The sequence below is a fragment of the Canis lupus genome, chromosome 7 (assembly GCF_011100685.1).
Source record: "Canis lupus familiaris isolate Mischka breed German Shepherd chromosome 7, alternate assembly UU_Cfam_GSD_1.0, whole genome shotgun sequence".
NCBI lineage: Eukaryota > Metazoa > Chordata > Mammalia > Carnivora > Canidae > Canis > Canis lupus.
Genome location: NC_049228.1, coordinates 74518253 through 74535667, shown reverse-complemented (window position 1 = coordinate 74535667; position 17415 = coordinate 74518253). Strand labels below are relative to the sequence as shown.

Genomic DNA, 17415 nt, shown 5'->3' with positions numbered 1-17415 from the left:
CATATCCCAAACCACCACAAGATTCACACCACACCAGACAGTCAGGGCACTCCTGACTTCCAGTGTGGATTAAATGAAAGGATGCACACTTAGCTGCCAGGTTCATAGAGCTGTGTGTGGAGCACTAGGATTAATCCCTACAAAATCTTCCATTTCATAATTCTCCTCTTAACCTCCCTGTTTGTTCCTGCTTTCCTTTCTAGCACATGTTCTTTTTAAGTTTTTTTTCCTTTCTTCTTCTTTTCCTCTTTAAAAAAAACAACAAACTGATAATGGTTTTGGTGTTTAAAAGCACTTACACCCCCAGCTTACTGAGATATAACTGACATGTAACATTTTGTCAGTTTTAGGTGTGCAATGTGATATTGGTATATGTTTATATTATAGTCTTCTCCGATCCACTGAACAGCTAGGATGGAAAAAAGAGTTTTTTTGAAACATAATTAATACATTTTATTTCAGTGTAATAACCCTTAATAAATCATCAATTAGAATATGCTTCAAATGAATATAAACTGTTTTAGTTTGTACTTATAAATCATATTTCTTCAGGAGATATGAATGGGAAATGATTTTTGGGTATGCTTTCAAATACGCATCATCTATAGTGTGTTATAGGAAGTCTCAAGGTATTTTTACATAGTCCATGAAAAATTGGACTCAGGTGATTTTATGAATTGTTCTTTGAGCCTATAACTAATCTCTTTGACATGAACATCTTTAATAAACATTTGAGCAATATCTGCATTCAGAATATTGGATAGAACTAAGACATCATTTCTATTCATTAGGCTTATATTTTCTCACTAACCTAATTTTGTCTTTCATAAGATATTAATGCTTTTGGAAGTCTTACTCTTAATCCTATTAATTCCTAAGCTAGCCTTTAAAAGTGCATGAGGAGATATGCAGAGGCAGTCAGTTTCACCAAATTACAAGCTAAATTGCTAACAGTAGATCTAAGAAGTTGGGTGTTGTTAAAATGCAGAACTTCATCTGAAAATATTGCCTGGACTGAAATCCAACCCCAGAGGCCTTAGTTTCCTTGGCGCAGCAGCCTTCTGAGCCGAGGTTATAGGCAACACAGGAGGATGCTCCGGTCAGCAGAGCAGAGCATGTCTCCGCTGGCCTAAAGACCCAGTCTTAAAAGAGGCATAGCTGTGCTGCAGCTCTGACTGCTGTAATGAACTCTTTGGTGATTCGGCTCAGAAACGGAGCTAAACCCAAGACAATGCAGCATCTGGGGCATGAAATGAAGTATCATGAGTGTCCCCGAGAGGAGAAAGAAGCAGAGTTTGAAACTCGTAGGGTATGGAGGTGGTAGGAACTGATTTTTAAAATACTTTTTTTATATTTTATTTTTTTTAAACATTTTATTTATTTATTCATGAGAGACATACACACAGAGAGAGAGGCACAGACACAGGCAGAGGGAGAAGCAGGCTCCCCGCAGGGAACCTGACTCGGGACTCGATCCTGAGTCTCCAAGATCACACCCTGGGCTGAAGGTGATGCTAAACTGCTGGGCCACCCGGGCTGCCCTAAAATATTTTTTTTTTAAATAAAGATTTTTATTCATTTATTTGACAGAGTGAGAGAAAGAGAGAAAGAGAAAGAGAGTGAGCCCAAGACGGCAGAGCAGCAGGCAGAGGGAGAGGGAGAAGCAGGTTCCCTGCCAAGCAGGGAATCATGACCCGAGCTGAAGGCAGATGCTCAACACCTGAGCTCCCAGGCACTCCCTAAAATACTCTTAATTCCAGACAAAATGTTTCCCAATCATGAGCTGGTTAGGTAGATGTAGTGCCAGAGACACACTCTAAAATGTCAAGAGCTACACATCTATATAATCTTGTTTTCACTGTACACAAGCTGCTTTTTCTTCATCAATGAGTATGAACTAATTTTATTTAATAAGGTAAAAAAAGAAGTCCAGCCCTGCTCGCTTCCTCCCCTTCACTGGCCTCGCCCATATGCACACACTCAAGTGATGGTACACGTCTTTGAATCAGACTTCTTCAAATCAGTTAATTCTCTCCAGTTCTTGAACGACTTTCCAACAGAATTAGCTAATGACTGAGGTGGTAAAGTGAGCCCTACATTTTAGAAAAGGTGAGAGAACACTGCTGTGCCTGGAAATGCCCCAGAGAGCTGCCCACCCTAGATCCCAGTATAGCCGCACTCTCTCTGGGCTGGCAGGACAACAGCTGTCACAGCCGTGACACTAGCCAGCCCCTTTACAGGGAACTAATCTCCACCACATGACATCACTGGTTGGTCTGTAATTGCTTTAAGTGGACAGTTTCTTCCTGGATAACTACCACAACACTATTAGGATTTAACATCATAATTACAGAAAAAGCCAAGAAGCATAATCATGAGTGAGGAAAGAGCCTGGTAGGCCTCTGTTTCATTGCATATTTATGAGGAATAATGGAAAAGGTGAATTCGGCCTCCTTTTTCCATTTTATGCACGTTACCTTCCCGGTAATAAATCTCATGGCCAGATGGGAACAGACCCCAGGATGACATGCCTGGTCCCTTTCTGGCAGCCCTCCCAGGTCCCGCCGGTCAGCTGCAGGAGCTGGGAGCCCATCCCTGGCATCACGTCCAGGATGGCAGAGAAGGAGCTGTGGTGCGGCGCTCGTGCTCACCTCGTACTCCTCCTTGAAGCCATAGCTCTCGGCACACTTCATTTGCGTGATGTGTTGAAGCAGGTCTGCCACCCTGATGGCAGGGTGGAGCTGCCCAGTCTGGTAGGGCACGTCAGCCGGCTCCCTCTTCTTGTAAGTGTGCGACTGCACCAAGCTGCTGGTGTCGCTGGCCATCGTGTGGCTTTCGTCTAAGGAAAAGAAGGCCATGATGGAAGTGAGGGGGACCATGGGCTACGTGGGGGTCACTGAGAATGCTAAGAAGCTGCTGCTGAAACCCCCTCCACCTACAGCTTCAATAATCCCTACGGTGGCTCAGCAAAAAAAGAAAAGTTAAAATGTTTAGAAATTTGAATGGGATTGGCAATACTGATAGGAATGAGGCAGAAATCTTTGTTTTTTTACAAAGCAGTCCAAACGATATATTGGTTTCACAAAGCTAGTCAGTAAGAACCCTTTAGCCTTTGGGCGCTCCAGTTTATAGAAGTTTCAGTCTGAAACTTCACCAAGGCCTGGCCCCAAACCAGCCTTGTATCCTTCCAAAGATTGGTTAACTAGTTTGTATGATGAAGTAATAAACTCTGTACAAATGTTCTGTGAGCAAAAGAAAAGTGCACAAAATGGGTTGGCTTATAAAGCTAGCAATGAAAATGTGGGCTCAACACATGAACTCCAAGGAAAGCAGAACTAGGAAACAGACTGGGTCTGATGAGTCACTCGCATGCTCCAGTGTCAGAAAGCTTGACAGAAGACTGGGGACCAGCACATCACACATGGAATGTTCTACAAGAGCTAACATGCAGGCCGACACACAGCAGAACCAGCTGGCTTTGTCAGAATCTACAGATAAGACACACACTCCCATTCATTCCCTTCACACCTTTTCCATGGGCGAATGGGGGAACTTACCATTTATTGGCACTTTTAAGAAGGTACATATCAGGAGAAAAGAGGAGAAAAAGGAAACAGGGCATAAGCAAAAATACCGTGTGAATAATTACAGGTAGTCTTTTGTCTGTGCTTTCCTTTGATAGTTAAGTTTTCTATCTGTAGGTGCTCAGAGGTCAAGGCCTCAATTCTTCCATCACCTTGGGATGGGAGTGTTTAATATAAGCACTCAAAAACAAAAAGGAGGTTAAAATAGTATCATAATTGCTCTTCATTCCCCATGAACTAAGTAATGACTGACTAAGTCTTATTTGTATTCGACACATTTTCTTGTTTAAATTTCCTGAACAAGTCAACCAAATTGTACTACAAAACTAATGTCAAAATTTGGTCAAAAAGCCTAAAGAGGCTATATTTTAATGGAAGACTCCTAGCAAATTAGATTAATGAACTGCAGAAATTGTAGCTATTAAAAAATATCTTATGCAGGAAGGTGCTATTAGATTAAGAGTTCCACATGCTACAGGTTAGCTAATTATAATGCTGAATCCCTTTAGCTGTTTTGTGATTGAGGATGTGTCACATAAAATATGTTAACTTCACTTAAAATGAGAATGTTAAATCAAAATTGATTTCAGGTATACAGAATTAAAAATTATTTAAAAAGTGTATGTTCATTTTTTTAAAATTACCAGATTGTTTATCAATAGGGACTTCAGCTATGGATATTCTTTCTTTTTTCTTTCCTTTCCTTTCCTTTCCTTTCCTTTCCTTTCCTTCCTTTCAGGTAGGGCCTTGTTTGGTGGTTGTGCTTGGGTGAGTGTTTTCTTGGTTTTTTCTTTGGTCTGTTCTTTTGGTTTTTTCTTTCTTTTTCTTTTTCTTTCTTCTGTCTTTCTGTCTTGTTCGTTCTTTTTTCTTCTTCTTTCCTCTCTTTCTCTCTCTCTCTCAATCTCTCTCACAGAGATTCAGCTCCAAGGGAAATTTAGTTCAAGGACACTTGGTTAGCTGGGCCTGTTATCTGAAACCTCAGTTCTATCTGCATCACAAAGCACCTGGGGATGCATGGTATGAAAGGTGGTACACAAGTGTGTAGCTATGTTGCTGTTGCTGAAATGGGACCTGTATCACTACAAGGTGGCTAAAGACACAAAGACAAAATAAAAAAGAGTGGTAAGTTGATTTTATGATTTTTTCATTTGGATTTGCTTTGAAATTAGCCATTCATATGTTCCCATCTTATTATAACAGTCACAAATAAACTGGGAAATTTCCACATCAGGTTTGCTTGCTGGCAACTGCCAAGCTCATAAAATGGGATACTGAATCCATTGAGCTTTTAGCTATTCCAGCAAGAAGTTCTGTTCTTTATACTAAAATAAATGGAACATTAATTAGTTTCCCCCCTGTGCCTCTTCTCATTCTCTCAGTTTTGTACCTTTTGGGATGAACATAATTAAATGCCCTCCATTGTGGACTGACCTTCTAAACGTCCCCTAAATGAATCATTTGGGTCTTTTTTTGTGGAGACACCACAACCTGGTAGGGCTCTGGTCTTAGGGGTAGGCATTCTTGGAAGGTTTAATTCCCAGAGTGGCCACCACTGTTCCCATCGTACTTAGCACACCCCGCTGCGTTATGATCTCGGCCTCATTACTAGTGTGCAGGGCCCATCTTAAAGCATTTAAATACTACTGAGGCCATCTAAGACATGAGTGCGATTATCAAGTACATAGATATCAAAGAGGGAATAGAAGGCTTCTCGTGCCATCTGTTCTATGAAACTGGGTCACCTACACTATTAGAAATTCTGGATTCCACCAAAATTAGTGATTAATCAGTTCAATCTGACTTAAAAAGAATTATTACTGATAAAATATATCATCTGTCATCGACTTCCTGTATTTGTTTAAAAGTTACCAACAATTATTTCCACTAAAAATTATGCCTAGAAGGAAATCAGAAACAAAGCTTCTCACAGTTCTGATGGTTTTTGAAGAATTTGTGAACCTATATTCTTTAATAGACTATCTTCAATTCTCAACAAACCAGCTGAAAAATCTAGAATTGAAAAGAGTGCTATGTTTTTAAGGTGTGTGTGGGGTCTTCTATTTACCTATCTATAAATATCTATCAACATCTATTTATCTATCTGCCTACCTACCTACCCTATCTACTTGTTAATCTCTCTCTCTCTCTCTCTCTCTCTCTCTCTCTCCTTCCCCCCTTTTTTTTTTTTTTTTTTTTTTTTTTTTTTTCCTTCCCCCCTTTTTTGGGGTAAGAAAATGATGTAAAGGCACGGTAAAGCTCTTTACATTATTAGGCTGGCACCTTAACACATAAGAATAAAAGGTGGAGATAATAAAGGATTTAAGGGTGCCAAGCTCCAAGTCACAATAAAACACTCTTGTCTTAATGTAAGTTGTTAATAGTGCTGTTTCCCAAAAGTGCCAGAGTAGATGTATGTACAGCTTATCTTCTTCCCATGGTGTCAAGGGATCACCTCATTAATCCTTACTATGCAATATACAGATTCACATCTGCACCAAACACCGTGGGAGGAACGGTTCCCGAGCACTGCCATTTGCTGCACTGGTACATCTATAAGCCAGACGTGATAACAGTTATTTGTCAATCTGGCTGACTTACTCTTCACAAATGTGCATCATTTCTGCTACTTGAATTGTCTGTTCAAGTGATTCCCTTTCGGTAAAGAAGCCTAACCAAATTTAAAAGATGTCATTAGTGTTCATAATAACAAAGCAGCGACTTTAAAAAATGATATTTGTTTAATAAGCTTATCTTAATCCTGCTGTGCAATCTGAACATTTTCTTCCCTCTGACAGTACACATCTCAGCCCTCCCCACTCCAGCTTCCCCAAGGTCAGAATATCTACTAGAGGAGCTGTAGAATGAATGCCGTGGCACACAAAGAAATCGCAAATCTTTGCCTATCAAAAGATGCTGCAAATGTCATCTGCATGTAGATGACATTGTTCGGGTGCCTAAAATTAGCCTGTGTCCTTTACTTACGAAAAGAATAAAAATGCAGCCTTTCCTCCATCTAGCTGGTATTAAAAGGGAGGAGGGCTTTAGTGAGCTTTGTTTGTTAGCCTGCAAAATGATGCAAATTTAAAAATTAGGGTTATGTCCATTCTGTCTGAGTTGAGTTGTAACTCAGGCAACAAACTTGCTTAAGGTCAGAAAACACCGTAAGGAAAACACATCACCCTCCGTACAAAAATCGTAACAACTTAGAGAAAAGAGAAGCACAGGGGGAAAAATTATGTTGCAAAGATATCAACCCTTGTAAAGAGAATTAGGAAGCAGGAGTTGAAGAGCTGAGGATGGAACTTTTGCTACGATGAATTGGTATATACCTTGAAGTCGTTTGTGTTGTGCTCCTTTTCGGTAAGGTTAGTAGTAGAGAGAGAACATAGCCGTGATACACTTGGGTTATTGATGCATCTCAAATGCAACAGCAGCTCATGCTTGTTTGATTATCAGAGCCAGGTAACGCCATTTCCCCAAAACCTTCTTACATTGGACAAACGGAAGTTCTTTCAGCTCCCCAAGGGAACAGTTCGCATTTTCAATGTGTTCTGCACCACTGGGCTAACATTTTATTTCATTTCTAGTGACATCTGACACATAATAAACCATGTGATTATAAAGTGCCATCTTGTCACTTTGCTGCTGAGAACATCAGCTCCTTTGAAATTCCACTGTGTGACAGACACTTGGGAATGCTGGGGTGCCCTGAGAGGCTCTAAGGAGGGGTAGGGGACCCAAACTCCACTGTGATCATTTTTTCTGCATAACATTTGGCATAATTAGAAAAATGCTATTTTTGAAATTGAAGTTTTTAGTGCTTAGTGGTAAGTGAAAATAAGCAGCAGCAATTTTTACTTTTATGACTGTCACATTACAGAATTCAGCTTTTGGAAGTATACAGCGGAGGGATGACATACTGTGTTTTCCCTTGGGATCAAATCTGACTTTAAATTCTGAACACAGAAAGGGAAAATACTAGAACCAGGATAGTTCATTTGAACCCTTGGTATCATTTCTGACATACACGAGGCAAACCCTTCTTATCAATGGAGACTGTTTGGAGAAAGTCTTTTTATTAACTATGCCCTCCCCCCAGGCCACCCACCACCCCCTTGTCCTGCTTACAATTACTGCATCATACAGAACAGAACTCCAGGCTTCTATAGAGTGGCCACTGACTTTCTAAATTACTCCTGCAATAAACTGTGATAAAGGGAAATGTTCTCACCTAAAATTGCAGTTGGCACAAATGGGTCTGTCATACATCATAAGCGGGTCAATGCAGAGAAAGTAAAAAGAGAAAGAACAGTAAATGATTGATGAAAGGCCCCCCCACTTTTCCCGCAGAAAGCCATAGAAAGCATCGTGTTACAACACATCAAACGTATTAAGCTCTTCAAGCATCATGGACAGCAAAGTGAGAGCGCAGATAGATTCTGATTGCTAAGGGGTTATGAACGCATGAACAATGGAAAAATCTGTTACCTGGGTAGTAGGAATTGGGCACCGATGTGCTCAGTGTATTCGTTTTCATTGTAAAGGACGAGGGTGAAGACACAGCTGTAAAAGAGAAAAGGACTAGTCAGCAGTTACGGAGAGGCAGTACCTGAAAATCCTGCCCTCTGATGTTGCTCAGGACACCATGCTGGTAGAGACTTGACTGAAGAAACGGCTTACATCTATTGAAATCTATATGGTAAATGCTATCACTCATCACTGTCTCTGGGGAATTATTTGTACTTCAGAGAACAAGTACCCTTTTGTCCCCTAAAAGATTTTCTTACCCTACACATGAAGAAAAATCCCCATAACCTTTGCGGCCATTTTGAATCGAGAAATTCATTAGACTTCTAGCCTATGCTTGTAGAATTCTAGTATTATGCCATTTTTTGTTTGTTTGTTTGCTTTGTTTTTATGGCTAAGGGTATGAGAAGGTGTCTACACTTTTTGGAGAATTTTCTGAAGGTTGATGTTGTTGCAATTTGCCAACTCCTCTCTTTTGTCCTATTTTGGATATTCTGAGAATTTCCTATAATGTTATGACCTGGTTTACAAAAAATAAAGGTGATGTTTCATGTGCACTGTATTTAAGGTGAAAGTTTCATGCCTACATATTGTTCTATTAGTCTTTCAGTCTTTATAAAGATGCTCATTTTTCTTTGAAATACTCCTCTGATAGACTCAGGATTTAACTACTAGACCTCTTCTCCCTTCATGTTATTGGGAGGGAAAGTCAATCCATCCAATTAATCTGATTTCAATGAATGTAGGTATTTCCTTTTTTAAAAGTAGTCTGTGAACTCTCTTAAACATCTTAATTGATTAGTGCTTTAAAAATCACCTTAATTTCATTAAAGGGGAAGGATAAATGATTTAAATGTGCTCAAGTGTTCAAGTTGGTTAAACATAAGTTTAAATCCTAACTTTCAGATGCAGTTATACAATTTATTTGATGCTAAAGTTCTGGATCAGGACACTAATACCCAATTACATCATTTTATTATGGGAAGAAGTACCAAATCCCTGTGGCTATTGTATGTTACCTTTATTCTGCTGACATATTAATATATTTTAGCTCTCCTGGAGAAGTTCCTTTATGACAGTGTTTTTTTACATCTGTTTATATTTTTAAAATGTAGAATTAATAAATGACAGATGAAGAACCAGAAACCAGTCTGCCTGTCATTCATATGATATTTTTCCGAAATAGAAAGATATCATATTTATAATGCATGTTTATGGTCAATGGCCAGGAAAAAAGAGAGCAATTGATGAAAATAAGAACAAAAACCCTGAGTACTTATAAAACATGCTAGGGTCAGTAAGAATAATGTCTATTATCTACAGACATATTTATGTCATTGGTAAGAGGGTGCAAAGCAGATACAAAATAGCTATGTTTATTTTCATCCTTTAAAAAATATTTTAAATGCTTTGATCTTTAGTATAAAAATTAAACCCATTCCCTCTCTACATATCTACTCCTTTCCTTTGTGTAATGTATTAAAAGAAGATGGTATGACTCCCATTTGCTTTAGTGAACAGATTATTCCCCATTTTCATAAATATGTCCATGCTTATTTTTAAATTCTTCAATTTTATTTTTCTCACTGTCTCATTTCTAAAAGATACTTATCTCCCAACCCTAAAAGGCCTCACACATACTCAGACTTGTAATAGGTTCAGGGTTGGAAGCTCAGGGATCTAATGAACCCCTCTCCTGCATGTTTCCTTCCCCAGTAGCTCATCTCTTATTTTGAAGGCACTAAGAAAGTAACTATGATAAAGTTTAACATCAGGGGCACTCCTGAGGGTTGGGGATTGGATGGCACCTACTCACTGCTCACAGAGGGGGAGGAAAATGGAACGCCTACTGCTGTGCTTCCTCTATCGGCTTTATTGATGGGAGGCATAAAATAATGACGCGTAGCAGATGAGCCATGGAAGCTGATGCTGGTTTCTGCAGCAACCTGAGCATTTTTGGATTTCCACAGATACGCTCACTTTTTAAGAAGTTACTTTAAGAAGTAACTGCCAAATTGAATTTCCTGTCCAGAGGCAAATATTCCCTGTTGTTCAAACTTCAAAAGCCTAGAAACTACTCAAGTAGGTTTCTACTCTGGGGAGGTAATTCCTAGTAAATTTATGTGTGAGGAATTTCACCATGAAATGGGAAATTTGGAAGATTAATGGGTTATCCTAGAAAGTGAGAACATCTATCTGTGTGGCCCCTTCCATGATGATGTTAAAGAAGTAACCACTTCTACCAAGATTCTAACCCTGTTGGTGATAGGCAGGACTCTTTCTATCCACCCCACCTCCAGCCCACATCAGTGTATCATAAGTTGCTTTATTTTGGCCATTAAATGCATTGTACATATACACATATAATATTTGATGTAGTTTGTGGGATACTAGAGTACCAAAGATTATGTCATTTACACTGAAAATGCCACCAAAGGGCAAAGAGCAATGACCAAGGATGAAGAGAGCCACCCTTCCCACTGGGGTGACAGTTTAGTGTTTGCTAAACTCTTGCTCCACTGGGCCAGTTGTGCATATAGATGAATGAATGTAGTGCCTCGAAGTAGGAAGAGGTGGGCATCTGTAGCCACCAAAAATAGAAAGCAGAAACTCTCTGGAGCCTGGATGAATGCAGGAGAAGGGCAAAGTATGAGGGAGAGGGGGACACTGACCATGTAGAGACCAGAGAGAGGATGGGCAGATGGGGTGCCTGGGGCTGCAGTAAAAGAATAGGCCGAGCTGGTGGTCAGGACACAGCACACACTGTCCAAGCTGGTATCAGCCCTCTCCCCCAACCCCTGAAACCCGATTTCTGGGCTACTTGGTCACGGTTCCAGACTTTCTGCATTTTTATTAATGATGGTGATGGCTGCACTTTTGTTCCATCCTCCTGCTGTCCAACATGTTAAGTATGAGACTAGGGTCAGTGGAAGTCTGTGGGCATGGATTTCACAAAGTAAAGAAACCTCTGCCCTTGAGCCCACCGTGGCCACGAACCACAGAATCAGGCACCCACATGGATTTACTTCTGGTCTCTGAGAAGATCACCAGGGACACAAGAACTGCTTGTCTTGTTCTTCATATTTTAAATCAAACTGTTAGCTTTTTAAAATAATGCCTGGTACCTGGAGCACAGGTGGCAATATGGGAAGGCATTAGCTGGAGTTTGGTTTACAAACCTGGTGTGAGATGTGAGGCGTGTGAAGCGGAAATACAGTTTAACTTATTAATTGCCACTAATAGCCCTATAATAGAGGCAGAACCTGTGAGCTAAACAAATAAACAATTAACTTGTTCCTGTCATTTAGCAAGCTGTTTTCTAACAGGCTTCCCTGTGTAGTTCCACACCTGGCTAGCTCATAAACAGGATCTCAACAGCAAAAAGGATGATGCGAAGCAGGTGCCTTGGTCTTTAAGAAGAGAAAAGCCTTCATGGCAATGCTAAGGCTTCACAGAAACTTACTTGTGGCTTCCCCAGTGCTCCTTGGCTGGCCCTATCATCTCAGGCATATCATCCTCTCCTAAGCAACTCAAGGTACCCAGAGAAGTTTTCAGAATTGCTGAAGGGGATGGAGAAACCACCAGGGCCTAAGAATTCTTCAGGAGGTTTCTCTGTTTTTCAATCCCCCAGAACTATCCAGCATTCTGGAAAACCAGAGAAATGTATGAGAAGCTAAGAAATGCATGCACTTACATCTCCCATTCAGATTGTGCGTGTCCATGAACGAGAATGCCTCGTCGCAGTTGGTGCCTTGCTCGGCATAGCTCTTGTCCATTGAGTTCACCATCACGGTCATCTCCTGACGCGTGCTGCTCATCGTCTCCTTCCGCTTCTTGGCTAGTTTCCTTAGGACAAAGAGTTCATTATATAGACATGCATGAACATGGTAAGTGAGGCCTCGACACATGTACTGGGTCATGATTAAGAATGATTTCTACTGAATTACTCCTATTCATCCATAACATCTATTTATGATGCCTTCTCAAGGTCAGGTCCTCTGCCAGCTGCAGAGCCACAGATGAAAAGCATCCACTGCCCATCCTCAAAAAACCCATGGAGATATTAGGAATGTACAGCCTAAAATAAGACTTTCTGTTTCTCCTACTATATGCCAGATTAAAATGACCAATGGCCCTAGACCAAGGCAATCACAATCTTTTTATTGATAAGCTTCTAAATTTCACTAAATTATTTTCTACAACCAGTGGCAAAGAGTGGATTCCCCTGGTAAATATCTGCCAAACAAAAACTGAATAATCCAAGGATGCATCTCCATGGCATACTGTAGAACTAAAAAAAACAAAAGTAGGCAAGAAGTGAAGAAAGTAGGATCAATGGAAGATGTGCAGGAAGGGAGCTGGCCGTGACAGACAGCCTACCCAGGGCAAAGGGGCTCAGGCCTCAGGTGCACAGGACGGTATATCCTGACTTCTCAGGGAGCTGTGACATGACTTAATGCCACATGACCCCAGAGGACTTCCTCACCTAGGCTGGTCAGCAGAGCAGAAGGTAAAGAAATTTCAAGTTGTTGGCTTCCCTTGGAGAGTTTAGCAGAGGAGTAAGTCCCCATATCTCCTCCCTCCATTGAAAAGAATGCAAAAAGGCCAAGGAAGGTAGATTTCCAATTCTTTTGGAGACACAGTTTAACTCTTGCCTCTGAATCTTGCTCTCTGACCACAAAGAACTCAAAATCTTAAGTTATAAATACCTGGACAAAGTCCTAAAAACATAATATACCTGCTATACAAATAAAAAGATAAAGCAATTTTTTTTTTTTTTTTTTTTTTAGCTCTTACTACCGGAGGTTGTTTTATGTACCTGGGACAGCCAAGAATAAAATGAGAGACACTTAAGGAAAACCTATAAAGTGAGGTTTAAGACTATTGCACCATAATGCCAAAAATATTACGTCCTAAAACATTCTAATTCTGGCAAAGCACTGGTGGCATTTACAAAAGACGACGGCAGCCATTTCTAGTAAATCATCTTGACTCTGATTGACCTAGGACACAACAGAATTTAAAATGAGCCACATAATCAAAATCACGCCCATATTAGGTGATTGCTAATGCAATGTAAGACATTGACAACATTAGACCATATGGATAATCTTTATTGTCATTTCCAAATGCCACATAATCCAAATGCTTTCTTGCCTGTAGTTATAATAATCTTTTAATTTCATACTTCGAAGGCAGAAGGGTTTCATTAATAAGTTGCCCTTTTTATTACTAAAAGTTTTTTTAAAAAAGATACATTTTAAACAGAAAAGTGAAAATCATCTCTAACTTCTATGACAGTGTTAACGTTGTAAAGATTTGAAGAAGCAACCCAGAGTAGCTTCTTGGAGAGCTGGCATTCTTCTCTTGCCAGCATGCAGACCGTGGACCACGATGGTCTTCTTGAAACCACCTTTCAGCTTTGCTTTTTTTTTTTCCAGCCAGCCATGCTGGTCTGAGCTTGGATGTTCTCAACAGGTGTTCTGGACAGAGGCAGCAACCGGGCTCAGGCCTCTCAGCTGTGGCTACAATAACACATTTTCTCTCCACTTCTGAACCCGCCAGCTCATTGGGAAAGCATTTTTAAGCCAGGTCTCTCCAGGAACACTGAAGTGGAGGGCTGAGATAATTAGCTCCACAATTCAGGCAAAAAGTCCCCTTTCTGCTGGAATTTCTTTGATTTGCTTTGGACTGATTTATGCAGATGTCTGCCTCCACATTCTCTTTTGTTCTGCCTATGAACAAGGGCATCGTTAAGTTCACCAGACTTCTCTCGTTAGTCTTTTCTTGCTTGTGTTCTAATCCGATCCTTACAGGTTAGAGAGGACAGTGAATGTGCTGCTAGTGTTGGTGGTGGGAGGTGGTGGGGGATAGGGGAATGTGTGCACCAATAAAATCTAATCTCCTGGAAAAGCTCTATCTCCTTTCTAATCCTCCATCTGGGTGAAGTTCAGTGATGTCAAACTATACACTTCATTTTTGCCCCCAAAGAAGCCCATTAAGGACCCAAGATAGCCTGCTCAAATCAGAGGTCCTGGCAGAGACCTATAGCTTTAAGTTTATATTAAGCACATACTCTGTTCATGAACCTTCTTCAAAACCTGGCTTACCATGTTCTAAAGTTCCAGCAGATGGATCCCCCATTGGAGGTCACAGACACTGTAAATTTCAGGAAAAAATAGAAATCCGATTTTATGTGGACTTCTTTAATTTTTAAGTGTTGTTAAATAATGCAAATTCAAACTATTAACAAGCTAAGTGGTCCCCAAACAGCATGTTTATGGTACTTCTGCTCTTCATTAATATAATAGCACTTAGGTACTTAATTAGTATTGGGATGTGAGTGGAAACTAACATGGAGTGTGCAACAGATAGTGAGTGACAGTACTCTACAAGTATTATCTCACTTAGTCCTAGTAATCTTGTAAAAGCCCTTCCTACTTCCTAATTTACAGATAAGGGAAATGGGCCTCAGAGAAAAAAGGTGATGTGTCCAAATGGTAGAGCTGAGATGGCACTCCAGATCTCTTGACCTCAAAGACATTCATTCTAGAACAATGTGTTATTTCCAGTAAAGTATCTCATTACATTATGTTTCCTTACAAGTTACGTTATAATTACCACCAAATTATATAAATACTCTACCTTCTCGTAACTGAGAATTATGCTTTGAAAAAGTAAGATTAATTTACTAGCACCTAGCCATTTACACAAAGAGATGGTATTCAATATGCTTGTTAACCGAATTAATCATTATCATACCACAATATTATTAAGGAGAGTTTTTCTACAAGCTGCTTATCACAAGTAGCTGGCTTGGTTATGGAGGTTTTGAGTCATTGTGGGGTTGTCATTTGTTCTTATACACAGCTAAATGTGGTAGCCCATAATTACAGAGGGCTGAGGGATGCTGGATTTAGAACTGAGGCTTGGGAATGACTGTGGATAAATGGAAATTTTCACTTTCTCTTTTTTCTATTGCTCTTTTAAGCTTTGTGTTTCAGATTTGTATTTTTTTAATGAAAACTTTTAAAACTGTGAGAAAAATTTTGTGAACATAATGAAATAAAGTGTTTTGTGCAGGGAAACCCCTAAAGTGAACGGAATTCTCTTTGCAATCTTATCTAAAGATACAAGGAAATTTATGTTCCAATTTGATTTTTAACAAATTGTTTGCCTAATGTATTTCAATTTCCAGTCTCCAAATTTGGACTGCATGAACCTCAAAGACCCTTAATAATGATGATGATGATGATAAATTCTTACCAATATCTAAAAACGGATCATAAAAATTAGAAGACTTCTGGTTTACAGTCCAACATGTAAAGAGCTTGGAAGTCATCACTCTGTTCTAACAAGTAAAGAGATGAACAAATTGAAACCTGGAAACTCTTCTTAGCTTTGCCAGATAATTGAGGTCACAAGACTAGCTGCTGCTAGTCCTAATAAAGACTTAATAAAGACCCCAGAGACAAACAGGTGATATAAAGAATCATGATCCACCAGAGCAGAAGTCCATGAGCAGAAAGCTCTGTGAGAACCAGCTCCAGAGTAGAAAACCTACTCAGTAGGTTCCTACAGAGTTTCTGGAGGCTCAGGTAGACAAGTCTGAGACTTAAAAACTCTAGAGGGCATCAAGTCTTTGGGGGATTCCCCATAATTTTGTGAGTTTTATTCCCAAGAGCCCTATCAGGTCCTCAAAGTAAAGATTGGAGGAAAAAAATACAAAACCCTTCAGCTTCTAGTAGAAGGAGGCAAAAGTCAGCCATTTTGAAATATACCCAGAACAGAGCATTTCTATGCTTTTTTTTTTAATAAAGATGTATTTATTTATTTGAGAGAGAAATAGAGAAAGTGAGCACACAAGCAGGGGGAGTTGCTGAGGGAGAGGGAGAAGCGGACTCCCTCTTGAGAGGGGAGCCAGATGCAAGGCTAGATCCCAGGACCCTGGGATCATGACATGAGTTGAAGGCAGATGCTTAACCCACTAAGCCACCCAGTTGCCCCCATTTCCATGCTTCTTGTAAGGGCTCACCCTCAAGAGGAAGTATCACTATAGCCTAACCTGCTAGGGTTTTATCAAAGCCTAACTCAGTCTAGGGGAAGAGAAATACCCAACTCCAGCTTCCTCTAGCTATCCTGTCTCACTTAGTGGTTTGGCTACTTACTGAGAAGCATGGTGAAGGTCACAGCCCAAGGGCACAAATTTATTAGAAGACTACAACCTAATCACAGATCTGTAGAATGCCTTTCCTCCCCCAGTACTTACTATCACATTACTAAAGGACTGTTTATAGCAGTTCCTTTTATTCAGTACACAAAGTCTGGATGTCAATAAAAATTACAAGGCAAATTCAAAGGCAAAAAACACAGAAGAGACAGACCAAGCATTGGAATAAGACTCAGATGGCAGGGATTTTGGAATTATCAGACTGGGAATTTAAAATAACTATGATTAATATGCCAAGGGCTCTAATGGAAAAAATAGACAACATGCCAGAAGAGATGGATAGCAGAAGCAGAGATGGGAATTCTAAGTAAAAAAATCCAAAGGAATGCTAGAGATCAAAAAACCTGTAATAAAAGTGAACAATGCATTTGATGAGCTCATTCAGAGAGAAGAGATGACTGAAGAAAAAAATCTCTGAGCTGAAAGATGTGACAATAGAAATTTCTAAAACTGAAAAGCAAAGGAAAAAAAAAAAACAGGCTGAAAAAAGAATATCCCCAAACTGTGGAACAACTACAAATGGTGTAATGAGAAACCAGAATAAGAAGAAAGGGATAGAAACAATATCTGAAGCAAGAGCAATGGAGAATTTCACCCAAATTATGTCACCAAAAGAGATCTGAGTAGCTTAGAGTATACCAAGAAGAATAAATGCCAACAAATCTACAGCTAGGGATAACCTAGTCAAACTGGGAAAAGTCAAAGATAGAGAAAAAAATCTTGAGAGAAGCTAATAGAGGGAAAAACACCTTACTTATACAAAAGCAAGAGTAAGAACTATATAGGATTTCTCCTCAGGAACCATGCAAGCAAGAAGATAGCAGAGTGATATATTTAAAATGTTGAGAGAGAGAGAAAAAAACAAACAAACCTAGAATTCTGTACCTTGTGAAATTATCTTTTAAAAAGGAAGGAACAACAAAGATTATCTCAGACAAAAATTGAGGGAATCTGTTGCTAGTAGACCTGCCTTGTAAGAATTTTTAAACAGAGTTCTTCAGTAAGAAGGAAAATGATATAGATCAGAAACTCAGATCAGCATAAAAAAAGGAAGAGTATTATAAAAGGAATAAA

General features: G+C 39.7%; 1 protein-coding gene across 8 annotated transcripts in view; it reads right to left on the bottom strand.

Moving 5' to 3' along the window:
- Nucleotides 1-17415, bottom strand: part of PTPRM (protein tyrosine phosphatase receptor type M) — a 778989-nt gene that overhangs the window by 138772 nt on the left and 622802 nt on the right. For 5 of the 8 annotated variants that reach the window (XM_038543828.1, XM_038543830.1, XM_038543831.1 and 2 more), the window contains 5 exons: nucleotides 11806-11957; nucleotides 8073-8147; nucleotides 7816-7842; nucleotides 3558-3569; nucleotides 2652-2839 (listed from right to left, as the gene is read on the bottom strand). In XM_038543828.1, the coding sequence (XP_038399756.1) occupies nucleotides 2652-2839; nucleotides 3558-3569; nucleotides 7816-7842; nucleotides 8073-8147; nucleotides 11806-11957 (454 nt within the window). The remainder of the gene's footprint in view (nucleotides 1-2651; nucleotides 2840-3557; nucleotides 3570-7815; nucleotides 7843-8072; nucleotides 8148-11805; nucleotides 11958-17415) is intronic. The other 3 variants (XM_038543829.1, XM_038543832.1, XM_038543834.1) reach the window with 1 other exon arrangement.